The sequence below is a fragment of the Strix uralensis genome, chromosome 4, assembly GCF_047716275.1.
Source record: "Strix uralensis isolate ZFMK-TIS-50842 chromosome 4, bStrUra1, whole genome shotgun sequence".
Lineage (NCBI taxonomy): Eukaryota > Metazoa > Chordata > Aves > Strigiformes > Strigidae > Strix > Strix uralensis.
Window position 1 is genome coordinate 34266594 of NC_133975.1, and position 16139 is coordinate 34282732.

Sequence of the window (16139 nt, forward strand, 5' to 3'; positions counted from 1 at the left end):
AATTAGGGCAGAACTGCAAGTGCTCTTAGCTTCTTGCAAAACAAAAGGTCTTTTTGTTCTTTCCACACATTTTCTGATGTTACTAGCTCTCTGAGTTTTGCCTACTAATCTGTTTCAGTGGAGAATTATTCTAGAGTTGCCCAGGTCACATGTGGCAGCAGGGCATACACCAAGCATAACTCTGAGAAAGAAACGCTGTTCTGCTTTTTGGTGTTCCAGAGTAGCCCCTCTGAAGTTTTGCAGTTACTCCACATGGTGTTTCATATGACAAAACCTGAATACCACTATCAGTTTGCCTATTCACCTGTGGACTTCTATTTACAAATAGATGAATCTGACAGCTAGTTAAACATATGTATACCAATTCACTGGATCATCAGAGCTGGCATTTTATTTGACTATATGAAGTACATTTTTTTTTTTTTGTTCGTTAACACACTGAAGCAGAAATGCTATTACAGTTTATTAAATACAGTGGTTAAAACGAACAAACAAACCAACCCCTAGCAAAACCCAAAATTCTTGAAAAGGTACCAGCACAACCTTGATAATCAGTTGGTTTCTACAAGAAAGAAGTTTAGATCCTTATGTGACCATATGGAGAGCAAAACAGGGTTTTTTTCTGCAGCATATTGTAATGAATTGGCTTAGTTTATCTGCCAGTCCAGTGCTTTGTTTTAAATGTTGTTAATATCTAGCTGTCAAACACCATGATGATTTCAAAAGCAGACTTCAGAAAATAAGCAAACAGAAAACAGTCCAAATGAACCTTATGGATATTATTACTGGCAAAACTTAGTCTCTTTGGCTTTGCTTACACTTCATTAACAACAGTTTTTGAGAACTGAAAAACTGTAATAAAATCCACATAGGAAAATTCTCATATATATATAGGCTTATTTATTGCTTACAATTTTTAAGCTCAATTTTGGTAATGTGTTGGTTGAAAGCTTATAAACTGCACATATCAAAAGTGACTTTGTGGTTGAGAATGACAAACTTATGTATCAGAGCTGACATAATCTTTCTAGTCATACAAATTCTGCATTGAGCAGGCACTCTGTCCACTTTGAATCAAAACACAGATTTCATTAGAAGAATCATAGTTGCTAAGAGATACTTAGATCAACCGAATCCCTTCTTTTACTTCCTTTGATGGAAGCAGGCAAAACATGATTTTGTCAACAGCAACATGAGCCAGTAACAACTCTTAATTAGTGCCCGAGGCACTAATAGCAAAAATATACAGTACTAGATGCTGTCTGAAGTAACTGGACGTACTAAAGAAACAACTGGTGTGTGATTATTGATATGATATTCTGAAGCAACATTCATTATTCACAAGTCAATAAGCACCTTAAAGTTAGCCTATGTTCTTTCTTTCTGATAGGCTAATTTTTAAAGTAAAAAACTGCACTGCAATAGTTTCAAAAGTACAGTCAACTCTGAATTATCTGTGGACATTTTATCTGAATTATATATTAACTGTGTGACAGATGCAGAGAGATAAGAGTTGGTTCCCTGAAGAACTGTTTGAATTCTGCCTGGACTTACTGACTCCAGTACAGCCCCAGATGGATGTAGCTATGTTGTCCCGAGGATGATTGGTGAGGCAGGAAGCCTGAGTTAGTGAGATCTGTGGCCCCAACTTGATGCCTCACAGATCCACTGTGATCATGCATGCATGGTGTAACTAGAACTGGGAGTGCTGGGGAGAGAATAAGCTCATGTCCAACTAGACTTGTTAGCTCTTCTTTTACCAGTTATAAACCTACTGACCTTTGCAACACACTAGATGCAGGAAAGCTTATGACCTGGGTGTAGTACCAGAGTGAACCCAGCTCTGTGGATTTGCATCCAAGCTGAAAATCTCTTCTAGAGCTTTGATTACAAAAGAATGCAGAGAGGCCATTTTTCAACAGAAGTCCAGGATAACAAGTGCTGAGCTGGAACAAGACCAGTGGCTTTAAACTAGTTCTGAGCTACTTCCATGTGGTCTCACTTGTGTCACATCCCTTGGTATTCATATTATCTGGGTGTTTCTGTATTCCATTAGTCCAGATAGCATAGAGCTGTCTATAAAAAATTCCTTCATAGCTGGGAGCTCCTGTACAAACCAGCCAAGAGCACTAATTCCTTCTATGTGTGCTAATCTGTGCATGACAAATACGTGTTCTGAGTGCTTTCCTTTCTCTGCCAGTACTGTTCTTTTGGGTAGGATTTAAGGACACTGACATTTTCTAGTATTTTGCAGGATTCAGTTTTATGTTAGGCTTAACATAAAAAAGTCACTAGCAAGGCAGTGGAATAACACTATTAGTAACTAATTTTCATTATCTAGATAGACTGTCACTTTAAGAGCATGAGCTACACAGCCATAATAGGAACTAGTCTGGTAGGAGACAGCTATCTTTAGTAGTTATGTAGCACCAACTACAAGGTATTAATAACTGTCAAGTTCTGCTGTACAGCTACTTTTGCAAAGGGATCATTCTTTTTTCCAGACCAATCAAATACTACCAAAAAAAAAAAAAGTTTTAACAGGCAAAAAATGTATGCAATTGACTAAAAGTGATTGCTGATTCACTCTTAATGAACTCCATGGCATGGTATCAGAGGTTTATGCTACTTGAGGTCTAGATATTCCTCTAAGTCCACAAAAGTTCTGATTTTATGGGAGAAGGATCTCCAACACAATTGCCTTTCCCTTTTATATCTTACCTTTCATTAGAACTGCAAAAAACCTTTGTATACATGTGATTTTTTTCCATGTGTCTCAAACATTCTGCTGACTCACCATCCATGCAAATGAATTAAAATGTATTACAATAAGTAATTAATTGTGAAACATTGAGTTAATAGCTACATCATATCAGCTAAGGTGATCACAGGCTACTTATGGAAATAGAATTTGGAAAATGAGGAGTTAAAAAACAGAAACAAAGTATGACACAACACAGAGAAACAATGGAGTTGATCCAGCCTGGCAGCGCTTGCCAAGTGAACTGAGATCACAATGAGAGTAGTATGCTTCCCTGAGTTGTATTTTAAACCTCTCTATTACATAGCTAGATTGTATAGTTTCTTTTCACGGCTGTATTTATCTAATTAATTAAGGGAAAGAACACAGCTGTCTGTACAGACAGTGCTAAGGCTACCAGTTTTATCCTTTATTTTTCAATTGGTATTTTGTACGTAAGCAGGATTTAAAAATTCTTTTACTGAACCCTATTTAAAAAAATCTTCCTCTCAGTCCAGCCATACTCACTGACAGAAACTGGGTGGACGCATTCCCATCTTGATATAGAAGGAATAACAAGAGTGAGATGCTGTGATATGAGGTGAAAAAAATGAAGCTTAATAAGCTGGCACTAGCTTAACTTGTCAGCTATTCTGCAGCACTGCCACATCTGGTCTAGTGCAATGCAGGAGAAATGCAAGAATGAAGTACAACAGGGATACATCTGCAAACTCTACATGACCTACTTGCGTAAAAACTGGTTACCTTAAAGGGGCAGAATTGTCTTCTCCTTAATGTCTGATAACAAAGACAACCAAAGTCTATGGCAAATTACCATTATCACAGACCAGCTTGAGCTGTGCAGTAGGTGCTGTCCCTTCTAAAGCGAGTCTCAGTATTACCAGCACTGAGATCTCTGGCAGGGGTCAAGGACAGATTGCAAATGTAATAAACAATGCCAATCCTATCTTCTACCATATATTATTACTGTATGAATATGCGTGAAGCAGAATAGTTGACAGTACTGATATAAAGTCAAAATACCTGTTAAACCACCAGCCAGCCTTTTCCTCTTCAGCACAGTTCCCTTCATAGTTGTCATTATCCCTGTCTCTAGTACTGAATTTCATTCCTCGATGATCAGCCCACCATTTTACGTCAGGATGAAATCCACCAGTAAGGGAATCACCAGCGGTACCAGAGTATTCACCACAGCTCATCTCATAAGATTGCTAGTGAAAAATGTGAAGAAAGGGAACATAAAGTTCCAATATGTCTTTAACCTTTAGCATGTCAGAAAGTGAAACCACAAAGAGGAAACTAATCTGTTTCATTTGCTACTATTTTTATGCTCAAAAATGTCATACCATTTAAACATTGTGTAATAGATAATGAAAGGGTGTAAAGATGCTTACCGGTGTAAAATCTGTTAATAACCTTATGTATAAATGACATAATAAAACAATATTAGAGTTAGTTTGCAGTACATATTAACAAATCAGAACTTCATGTACCGTTATTGTTGGTAATATCAACAAAAATAGAAAAACACTTTTATCCATGTCTGCTAAACCAAATGATTCATACATCTCACTGAAAGTGTAAAACTGATGTATCAATGTAAACCACTATTATTACATATTTGAAAATTCCAAGCATTCATTAAGAAAGTAAATATGATAAGTTCTACACAAACCTTAATGAAAATTAGGAATCCGTACATTTATTGTCTATCTACAGAATCCATATTTACATTAAAATCTCTAGACATTATTTAATATTTTATTACCTCTTCACCTGCAACTCCAAATCTTGCATATTGTGCAAAACGCCGTTCTCCTTCAAAATCAGTTAGATCAATTCTTAAAGTATAGTTCCCTTAAGAAATAACAACAACACAAATTATCTTCGTTAAACTAGCCTATCTCACTACTTTTCAGAACAGAGTATTATAGTAGAAGATTAAAATACTATGTTTTTCTCATTAATCTTATCTCTATCATCACAGCATATTTTATGGGGTTTTATCTTCTTTATGCATATTAAAGCATGTCTTGCTATTCTTTGTCTTTATTCACCTGATTCAGCTTAGAAAATTTTATAATTATTCTAATGCAGATTTTAGAGCATAGACAAAAAATGTCTAAAAAAAAGGCCTTACAGGCTTTATATTTTAGTTAGGTATTTGAGGTGGTAATGAAAAGACAGTGAGAATCAATCAATAAGCGTACATCTAAGAAAATGAGATTTTTATACTCTGAAGATAAAAGAGTTAAACTAGAACCACATCCTGGTGGCACTGATTTCCATATGAATTAGCTGGCTAAGTCAATGGGTAAGTTTTGTATATGCAGCATTCTACAGCAAAGCAGAACTTATATTGAGTGACTATCAGAAAGATGGAAATAGCTTTCTAAGACTAGTCTCATCCACAGGACAGGCCTAGATTTACCTTCATGTAATAGCCTACGCAGCCATGTAAAGCCCTGACTAAATGAATTGGTACAGCACACTACCTGACTCTGGACTGTTAGTGATGCTGAATGAAATGGGTGCCGACAATTCTTTTAAGGTATACCTATACAGGCTACTGTTGCCGCTTTTCAGGGGGTCCCTGCATGCCATTGGCCCAATGACAGTTCTGAACCTTTCGTTAGAAAACATATATTCAAATGTGTTTTGTTCCGAAACTTTGAGAAATTCATGAAGACTAACAGCAGAACTCACGATTTATGCTAAAAAAAAAAGGTAAAAAATGGCCCAGAAAGAGCAAAGAAACAGAAACAATAGAAGACTATTGTTACAATACAGATCTTACCTTGATTAGTCAAATAATGAAGATTTTTATTTCCAAGCCAATATTCACCATTTGGCAAAACAAAATTTCCAAAGCCTTCTTCATAGTCAGTCCAGACTCTGAAAAAAAATAAATTACTAATTTATCAAAAAACCAAGTTTGCTCGGATGTTTATTTTATCATACAACCATAGATCACAGAATAATTCAAATTGCAAAGAACCTCAGGAGTTAATCTAGTCCAATGTCCTGCTCAAGGCAGGGTCAGTCATGAGACCACATGAGGTTGCTCAGGGCTCGTCCAGTCAGGTCTTGAAAACCTCCAAGGATGGAGACTGCATGTCCTCTTTGGGCAACCTGCTGACTGTTCTCACGGTGAAAAAGTTTTCCTTATATCCAGTCTGAAGCCCTCTTGTCTCAACTTATGTACTTTGTGTCTCGTCCTCCCACCAGACACCACTGAAGAGTCTGTTTACTCAATGAGGTCTCACACTGCTCTGTTTTCTTAGTGACCTCCTTGTAGGTAGATACAAGCTACTATTAGGTTCTGCTGAAGTCATCTCTTCTCCAGGCTTAGCCTGTCCTCATAGGGCTCCAGCCCTTGATCATCTTGGTAGTCTTCTGCTGAACTCTTTGTAGGTTCATTATATATTGGAGCAATAATAAATATTTTAGACTTTATTATCTTATTTATATTGTTGATCTTCACAGAATTATTTCTATTTCTCACATGTGAAGGGCTGAATCCCACACTACACTGGTCACTGAATCCCAGTCCAAAGAGTAGTCCTAAGAGGTACATTTAATGTTAACAGATTTTAAGACCAGGAGAAAACACATGAGCTCAGTCCAATCTCTGGTATAGCACAATTTACCCAAAGTGAAAACATTTTTCCTGGTTAAACCCAGGGGATCTAAGTGAATGTGTAGGCGTATCACGAGCATTGTTTCTTTATTTTCTGTGATTTGATTAAGCTGTGAAAGTCCTGCAGCTGGCTGTATAATTTGTAAGCTGAGGTATTAGCTAGCAGTTTTCAGCTTTGACTTATTGACTGATTCTAACAATTTTTTAACTCATGCTGGTGCAGAGTTTCAAGAATTGATGTGTATACTGAAAGCATTGAATCTTTTCCCTGTCTACACTGGCTTTGAAACACTTTCTCAGTGGTTTTGGTTTCATGACATGCTCTAACAGAGACAAAAATATGATCTATTTCCTTGATGAGAAGCAAACATACTTCAACCAATGGGTGAAAGTATTAGGCTGTGGACTGGCAGTCATAAGAGAAAGCAGCCTCTGTGACTTAAATAGCTGGTACTCTGGCGAAGAAGAAGAATGGGTGATGTATGGTGGTAATAGTTGTAAACTACTAAAGATTGCTTCTGTAGCTTGTCTTGACCATATTTTATAAAATAAGAAGAGCAAAGTTTTCTTAGCTCGATTGCAGTTTTTCATCCTCTCTGGGGATCGCTTCTCTAGTTCATAAGGGTATTGTAAAGTTAGTTACAGAAATTATAAAGACAGGTAAGACACAAATCCACCGAAGGATACAGATATGTGAAAAGTAAATTGAGAAAAGTGGAGGTTCTAAAAACCTTCTTGTGGCTTCTAATATCTGTAAATATTTGTGGTCTTTTATGTTCAAGTCTCAGAGCACCAAAGATTTCACTTCTGGAATTTTCCCAAAAGTGCTTGACTCCTGGCAAAGGCAAGGAGGTTAGGGTCCACAGATCAAGTTCTCACCCATTTTACCTTTCCTGGAGGCATTTTACCATGAGCTATAAATTACTCTGTGGTGGGTTTCTCTCATACTTGTTTGCTGATGGTATTTTAGTTCAAGCAGACTCCTTACATTTTTATTTTTTAGATTTTTACTATTTGCCAAAGACAAGGTAGTCCTTTACTTGTCATTATGAGTTCTTGCTCCAACAATTGTTAATGCATTTGACATTGAAGTGTCCTCATGTAAAATGCACAAGCTGTCAGAAAAAGATGTCTCCCAGAAGAGAGACAGAGCCAGAAGTGGTATCTCATCTGGAGGCTACCCCACCCATTTATCTGAGATAACAATTTACTCACGTAACTCTAAAGTTAAGATTTAACTTAGCTCCATCTGGTTTAATGTTTCTCCACTTTATTTCCAATTTTAATGACTAAGTCTAGTACCTACCTATCAAAATTTTGGCTGCCATCAGAACGTCTCTGAAAAACAGTCCAACCACCCCCTTCAGACATGTCACAGAAGGCAAGGAATTCAGCAGGGCTCTGGATAGGTTTCATTTTATAAAATCCACTTTGCTTATGGCCGTCATTGTAGATTTCTGCACAATCTGTTTACAAAACATTTATTGGACAGGTCTTTTAGTCCTATACTTACTGGCAAAATAAGAAATCAAGTCAGTAACAGAAATCAAGTCATGTCATACAAGAGTCACATATGAACCAGGCTAATACAGGTGAAATACCATTGCAAACACATTTTCATGACTTTTGCACGTTTACTTCTATTTGTGTTGCTTTAAAACTTTATTGAGCTGTAATTATTTTCTTTAAAAGAATCTTTTTCTACCATAAAATACTATCATTTTTGTTTTCATTTGACTAGCAAAATGATTCCTCTGGTTTAAGTGGTGTCACTTCTAATTTACAATGGTGTAATCCACATTAGAATCCTGTTACAATCATATAACTTCTGTACATACATACTGTTCACACAGTAACCTTTAAAAACAAACGTGTACTTCTATGTCCAGAAAGTCCACAGGAGAACTGCCAAAAACAAGAGTAGGGAATCACCAGTGTTTGAAAAGGGAAACAATTGCTGGACCTGCTACTCTTGTCCCTTGTACCAAAGAAGTGCAAAAATATATAGAAGACTATCCCCAAAAAGTGCAGCATATGTGTAAAATGATACCACTTCGGTTTGATACCATTTACAGTCTGCTCTCCATTGGTGTTAATGACTAATCAGCATTTACAGCAATGACAAAATTCAGAGCTCATGAAAATATAACAGCAATGTAATTGTATAATCTTATCTTTTTTCCTCTAAGAGTTAAGAAATGAAAGGAGTTCTTTGTTTATATGTAATCTACCATCAAGCAGTCATACAGGAAAGACATATAATTTTCAACATTTCTGTTTTTCCTGGCGAAGGTAGGGCTGATTAACTGTAAGATTTTCCCTGAAACATTTATGAACGTGTTGGCTAAACTTCCAGGCCAGTCTGGAACTTTCTGAACTATTATATTTCTTCTCAGTGAAAGTGTCAGTGAAGATTAGACATAGAAAATAAACACTTCATACTGGAAACAAATAGCTATGCCAGGATTTGATTAAACTCTAATAGAAAACATGATTTAAATAACAGCTAAGTTGTCTTTCTAGAGAGTGTTTGATTGGGTTATAGAAAATAGCTTTTCTTGTTCATTATTTTCTTAGTAGGTTAGCAAAACACTTCATCATATTTTAATTTTTAGCAGGTGTATATAGTGTGGAATTTCTCCTTCACTATCTAACCCCAAATTATCCAGCTCTGTTGACATTAAAATGCTACAGCAGTTTGAATGAAATAATGCAGTATCAACAGGGAAAAGCATTTCCTAACCTATAAGGAAAGTTGAAAAAATAATGGGAAAAAAAGTCATCAGAAATCAGAACAACTTAGATCTGTTATTTAGAATCACATTTTAAGAAAATAAACTGAGGCATATGTTAAGAAAGGACAAATACCTTTCAGCTAAATGTGGTTTTAATAATCTTTTCCAGTAATAAATGAGTCAGTCATAATAATAAAAAAAAGTATTCCAGGATGCTGAATACATAAATAAATATACAGCTAAAATTTAAAGTCAGACTTGCAACTGCTTTTAATTTCATTTTAATGGTGCTTTATTATATTTGATGCCTTGTTATATGTTGTGATTTCCTCTAGCAGTATAAACACTACAAGTATATTCAAACAAGGCTATTAACAATTATAGAAGTTTAGACTCTCTAGCACTGGACAACTAGAAATGAACACCACCCAAGAATCAGACCCCCAAATTGCATTTTCAATCCAACCATTGGTTTGGATGGTGTTTTATTATTTTAAGAGTTTGGGCCTCACTCCATCTACTACAGGCTAAAACACTTGGCCTTCTTCCACTGCAGAGGGACCAGCTCACTACCAGAATGCTGGTGAGATTACAAAAACAACTTAAAACCAGTATTTTAGAAGCTGAGATGTCCTGAGCTGAACCTAACTCAGTCAAAATGGTGCAACATATAGAATATTATTAGTGAGATGCAAATATCACTATGCCAGGCTTATGCATGTAAATATGGATGTCTCAGGGACTTTACAGATTGGAACAGAGTTGGTGTGTGCTTGTAACCCACGCAACCCTCTGAATGTGTGAATGTGAACTGACTCTGTGTGTTAGAACTTTTTGAGATTAGTCGAAGAAGGGTGTTTAGAAATCTGTAACTGTTTATTAACATTTTGTAAATGTCTGTTATTGGCTTTTATCTGTTGTATTGCTCATATTTATTCTGAATTTATTGTTCACTCTTTTTTAATTATGCGCTACTAATAAATCAATAAACTGCTTCAATCCTGATTTGATTTATACCATGTAACATTAACAATTTTCCCTGTGGCAAGCAGGCCTAGGTAAAAGCTGAACACTGTGTTTTAAACAGACAATTTTCTATGAGCTTTTAAAACAATAAGTCAATGGGCCCAATTGTGCTAAAGCTTCTGCGTATCATTACAGTGAATGGAAATGAAAAGAATAGCTTCATTTCTAACCTGAATACTGCCTTTTTCCTCCCAAGTCAATGACACTGTTTTCATCTCCTCTGTCACTGTACTGAATCTCTTTCTTCTCTAAAAGCTGTACAACTTTTAACTGCTGCTGTTTCACACGATGTTCCAGAAGCCTCACCTGGCCCTGAAGTCGTATCTGCTCTTGAAAACAGTTCTGTAGATCCTGGTGAGGAAAACATATCTTATTGTAAAACCATCATTTTTTTGTCACGTTTAACATGTGACACAAAAAAAAAAACCCTAAACAAATCATAAATAAAATTTAACTTGAATAAAACATTTTGGTCACAATCTCCTAGAGACACTATGTTGACTTCTACCTCAGTTGCTACCTCTATTTAAAATTATTTCGTATATTACAGAGTGACCAAACATATAACTGCTTTGCAAAGAGACCTTCTCTTTAGTGGCTGTATCTACCAGCTCTCACTGCAAACATGCAGAGGGGATTTTAGGGAAAAAGAGACCCTATCATAAAGATTTTTTACAGACCCTATCATAAAGATTGCTTGTTCTCTATGACCTGCCATGTACAGAGATTTACTATCCAGTGAGGCCTCCTACTAACATTGTGAAGGTTCTAAAATCCCAGAGTGTTAAACAGTCCACATTGATATGTTTTCAACTACATTGTGCATTCTTCAAATGCTTTTAGATTACACACTTATGATAAGAATCTTAACATTGCCAACATAAATATTGTAAAGTTTCGAGCTCATTTTTGGCATGCTAAAATAAATAGTCCCTAAGAAGCTGCGAATATACATGAAAAATAAAAGTTACAAACTTAAAGTCAGTATTGTGCAGTTACTTGTACACTTAATTTTGCCATGCAGAGTGGGTGAGAAATGTGGCAATTCTGATATGGTGATGCCTAGCACTCATTTTACCCTGGTGCAAATAGGGACACATGACAAGAGAGCTGGAATAACTATTCCAAATTCTGACATGCTGAATGTACACAGAGGAATAAATAATTGTTTTTAGATTAATGACTATGGTAAAATAGCCAAAGTGAACAGAACCCAATCTAGGGAGCTTAAATTAGAACAGCCTGTACAGTTTCAAATAGATATTAAAGAAGTTTGATTTCAACATGCAGAAAAAAGCCTTTGGAGTTTTATCATACATTTTACAAATCTGACATAAGGTTTTGCATGAGTAACATTGTGTCTGCAATTTTATATGAGCAAGCAGAGTTTACTAGCTATGGTGCTTGCATGGTAGCACAACTAGCACTGTATAAAGCAAAATCAGAGGGCAACCTTTTGAACATCTGATATGCAAGATCAAATATGCAATAGTTCTAAATTGGTGCAACATTATTCATATGGTAACATTTTTTACATGAGCTAAGGATGTAGACCTGTAACATTTGCAATCCATATGCAGGAGCTGATATCTTAGAACATTGCCCTATCACACTGAACTACAGAGAGATCTGAAGTGACATACTGATGTGCATCTCCAGTGACATCCGCATACTTTAATTTGTATCATGCTCAGGCTTCACCTATTTTCCATGAACACTCCCCAAAATGTTTCTTGTCGCCTTCTTTCTGCAGTGATTTTAAAAAATTTTATCTGAAAAGCTGATACCATTCTGTATGTTTCTATGCAGCACAAACACAGCTTTGGTTAGAATGACTACCTTGCAGTACCATTCCCCACAACTCCAGGAATAAACTTTGTGAATTGAACTAACAGTATTAATTAGAATTTGCATTTTATGACTCTGCTACATGCAGCTTTTTTTTTGTAATTGATTTGTGGGACTAATTAAAAAGCAGAGGAACTTCTGCTACTGTCAAGGAACATCCATATAAACTGTGTCATGACTATGACCTGTTATTTCTGATAGAAAGAAGTGTTGCTGGCCCCTTTGCTTTTTCACTAGAGAGGATGCAATTCACTTTCAACAAATACACAAATGAACTAGAGACATTTCAAGAGAGTATTTGAAGATAAAAGAATCTGTGTCCATGAGTTCAGTAAAATGGTTCATAGCCATCATGTTCCATTTTAGTCACACTGGAAAATCTGATGATCAGACTTTGCAGAACAATTCCTGAACATAGGCCTCTGCTTTAAGTATTTCTGAAGTGTATCAGATGCTTGCTTTAATTCATACTTAACTGCAATCTAATATACATGGTGGAATAAAAGAATGGGGAATATACACGTGGCAGGACTAGGCAATTTGTCCTTGGCCTGTTCGAGAGAAGAAGGTTCAACTGCCTCTCTGGGTTTGGGCTGCCCATGTCAGGCTGCTTTGACAGCAGGTGTGTCTGCAGACTCCCAACTGTCTGCTTGCTACTAGGTCCTGAGAAACCATTGAGATACTTGACCACAAGGAGGAGCTGTAAAGTAAGAGGCACGTTTACCAAACACTAACATTTTTAGAAGAACAAACAAAGCAGCCAATCATTTAATATCCCTAGAGTCCTATCTTATTTAAGAATACTCCCTTGAAAATCTTTTTCAGTTGTTGATAGCTATACAAGATCCCTAGCATACCCTCATTTTCTTCTAGCAGGAAACAAGAGAAAAGAATACTTAAAACATCTGCGCATACAGAGACAAACTTGCTGCAGTGGCTTAAAGGGATGTTATTTGACCATAAGCACTGGTTAATGTGTGACATGTTGCATATTACAAAGAAAGGATGCACTATTATGCAGTCTCTCCAGGGTGGTTGTCTCAACTTTTATCTGCAGCTTCATATAAACCCTTCACAAAAGCTGAGTTGAATTGGGAAATTCAGAAGAGCCTTCCTTGACGGCCTCTGAAAATTCTCAGACTAGTCCCAAGTGCATACAGAAAATTATGGAAAACTGGAGAGCTGCACAGGTGGATTGAGAAAGAGTGAATAAATAATAAAAAAAAAATATTTCCAGGCTCACCGTGACAAACTAATGCTAACTATAGAAGTAAAGCTGTCAAAAAAACCATATTAACAGTCAGAGCAAATATTAATCCTAAACATATTAAGAGTGATAAAGAAGCCACCATGCCACACTTATCAGTTTTACTGCAGTGTCTGTTTATTGAGAAGGTCAGCCTCTACCAGCCTTAACTCAGTACTCCCAACCTTGGAGAACATGGTAAAATACAATAGGAAAGACCTGGGTGGCCCTGAAAATGGTGTCCCCTGTCATCAGGCCCTTATAATTTCATAGGCAAGGCTTCAGGTGGGTACTCTCTTTAACACATGGCAAGGTCTGAGCCATGAAGAGCTACTTTCAGTTCTGGAGAGAGCACAAGCCTGCCCTTTTGAGGAGAGGCAGCTACAGGCAGCTAAGTGTTTCCTTCAGGTGTAGTGAAAATGCATCTGTCACTTCACCTATTCATACTGCTAAAAGCCATTCTCCTACTGTGATTAAATTATGTAGTAAAAGTACAGAACTTTTAAAAAATTATCGTATTTTAGAAAAACCTGATATCGAAGTTAGACACTACTTCATATACCACCATAGAAGGTCCTGTCCTTTGAATCAAACACAAGTCTGCAACAGGCTACATCTCCAAATATTATCCTTACCTTTGTATTTTAAATTTATCTTTTCTTTTTGTTTACTTAAAAACTGTGAATTAGTTCATGAAAATTAAAAACTAACATTGAGCGGGCTGTCATCTGATTTATAGTCAATACACTCTTATGTACACTCTTATGGGGTGAACAATAATGTATCTACATTACACATAGCAATCTCCTGATGAAAAGGATTTAAGCTCACAGTGCTGATAAATAGTAAGTAACAATCAAGAAATCACCAGCCATACTGAATAACTACACCATAAGAAAGAAATGGCTGAGCAAACATAGAGTTTTGAAAGTAACGCACATGTGAAAACTCTGGATATCTGATACATTGTTTTCTCTCCCTGACTCCAGCCTCCTCATTGACATCTCTTTCTGTCAACAGACAAATCCCGTTACATTTTGTTGCTGCACAGCAAAACCACAATTCTCATATTTGGAATTCCACACCTCTTTTCCCATGGGACAATCACAAGTTAGCTGTGTAACTTCAAGGTGGATCAACATGGCTTTTAGATATCCAGGTTACCAGACTATTCTTTTAATGTACTACTACACTTTTTCACAGGATAACTCTTTTAAAATCATCAGAGTTAAACCAGTGCACAGCTAGAGTAATATAGAAATAAAATGTAACCTACGGTTATAAGAGTCAGCAGCTATAACATATTGTTATTCCTTTTGTTATATATGGACCAAAGTTAAACTATTACAATGTTGAAACACTCAAAAAAATACGAATTTGATTGTGTCTGTCTCCAGTGGACAGCAGTGCCCACTGACTGAAACCAGACTGAACATAACCTGTTCTGTCTGTTTCAGTGAAGCAACTGTTGTACTACACATTGAGAAGCAATTACCTAACAACTACTGACAGCTCTGCTCTTGGACAGGCGGTCCCATATTTAACCAGCTACTGCAATTAATGTGCATTCACAATCTTTATTTCATTATTGTGTGAATTATTTAGCAGCTAGTGACCTTCCATTAAAATTGATGCTATAAATTAGACTCAGAATACTTTATGAAAACTATAAAAATACAAGATTTTTACTTGAGGTGTTATTTCCTGTATTTTTAGAATTTAAATGAGCTGCAAAAAATCTCTAATGAGATTAGTGCTTTAATGAGATTAAAATGCAAAAAATTAGAGATTTCAGAATGTTCCGAATTTTTATTCACAGGGTCAGCCAAAACCCCTAATATTCCAAGTGAGAAATCAAAAGAAATCACATTTCATTGTAATGCCTTTTTCTCAGTAGGCTTCTATAAAAATTAGTAATACTTTTCTCCTCTGAGCAGAAGTGATTACAGAGGAAGCTACTTCCTATTCTGCTGCTATAGAGCTACTTATCTGAACAAAAGGCTTCCATAAAATAATGTATGCCACAAACAATGATGCTCACCTAGTTCTAAATTAAGCAATTATGAATTAACAATTCAATCTCCCAGGTTCCTGCTAGTTAGGACCTGAATATCAAACTAGGAAAGACAGCCAAGACAGGCAGTACAGGACTGGTGAGGTTAGAAGTATTTTAAGCAGCGGAGTGAGAGAGAGAGAGAGAGAGAGAGAGAGAGAGAGAGAGTGTGTGTGTGTGTGTGTGTGTGTGTGTGTGTGTGTGTGTGTGTGTGTGTGTGTGTTGGAGAGGCAGAATACATAACAGAAGGTTTTGGGAGCTAGAAATGAAGGAGCTTTGATCATTGCTTCTGAGTGTGAATTATAACAGAGTAACATGGGAACACGTAAGAATATGAAGCTGTGGATCTTACTTGAGAAAAGGTTGTATGACAAGTGGACAAGGTAGAAAAGGAGAGAAACATTCTTCAGAGTGTCAATGACCAGAAATACTACTGCTGCAGCTACCGCTTAGGAGTTCCTGCCTTTTGCCTTTCTGTAGGTATACTGCTCAAAACTAACGGTGTTATTCTGAGTTAGCATTACTCCTGAATGGTAGTAAAACTGTCTTGTGCCTTCTGTACAATGTGCCTGTTAATGCATCATATGATACCTTTTTTATCTAAGATATTCTATCGCCTCCTATTTCATGACAGATCTAGTAACAAACTGACTGGATTAACTTCTTCAGTGCTATTGCCCAGTCATTTATCTTCCATTGTATATTCATGCATTTTTTACTTCTTTCCTCATTGGAAACTTGTCCCCACTGAACATCATTTGAGGTTATTTCCCCCGTCCTTCAGTTTTGTTCTGAATTCTGAGCTTTTCCATCAAAGGTTCTGCCATCCT

At 36.5% G+C, this 16139-nt stretch overlaps 1 protein-coding gene across 3 annotated transcripts in view; it reads right to left on the minus strand.

Annotated features, from left to right (window-relative positions):
- The window catches only part of FGL1 (fibrinogen like 1), a 33176-nt gene that overhangs the window by 12259 nt on the left and 4778 nt on the right, over positions 1-16139 (minus strand). For all 3 annotated transcript variants that reach the window (XM_074866307.1, XM_074866305.1, XM_074866306.1), the window contains exons 3-7: positions 10333-10513; positions 7708-7867; positions 5559-5656; positions 4530-4618; positions 3785-3972 (exon numbers count right to left, since the gene is read on the minus strand). In XM_074866307.1, coding sequence (XP_074722408.1) covers positions 3785-3972; positions 4530-4618; positions 5559-5656; positions 7708-7867; positions 10333-10513 — 716 coding nt within the window. The remainder of the gene's footprint in view (positions 1-3784; positions 3973-4529; positions 4619-5558; positions 5657-7707; positions 7868-10332; positions 10514-16139) is intronic.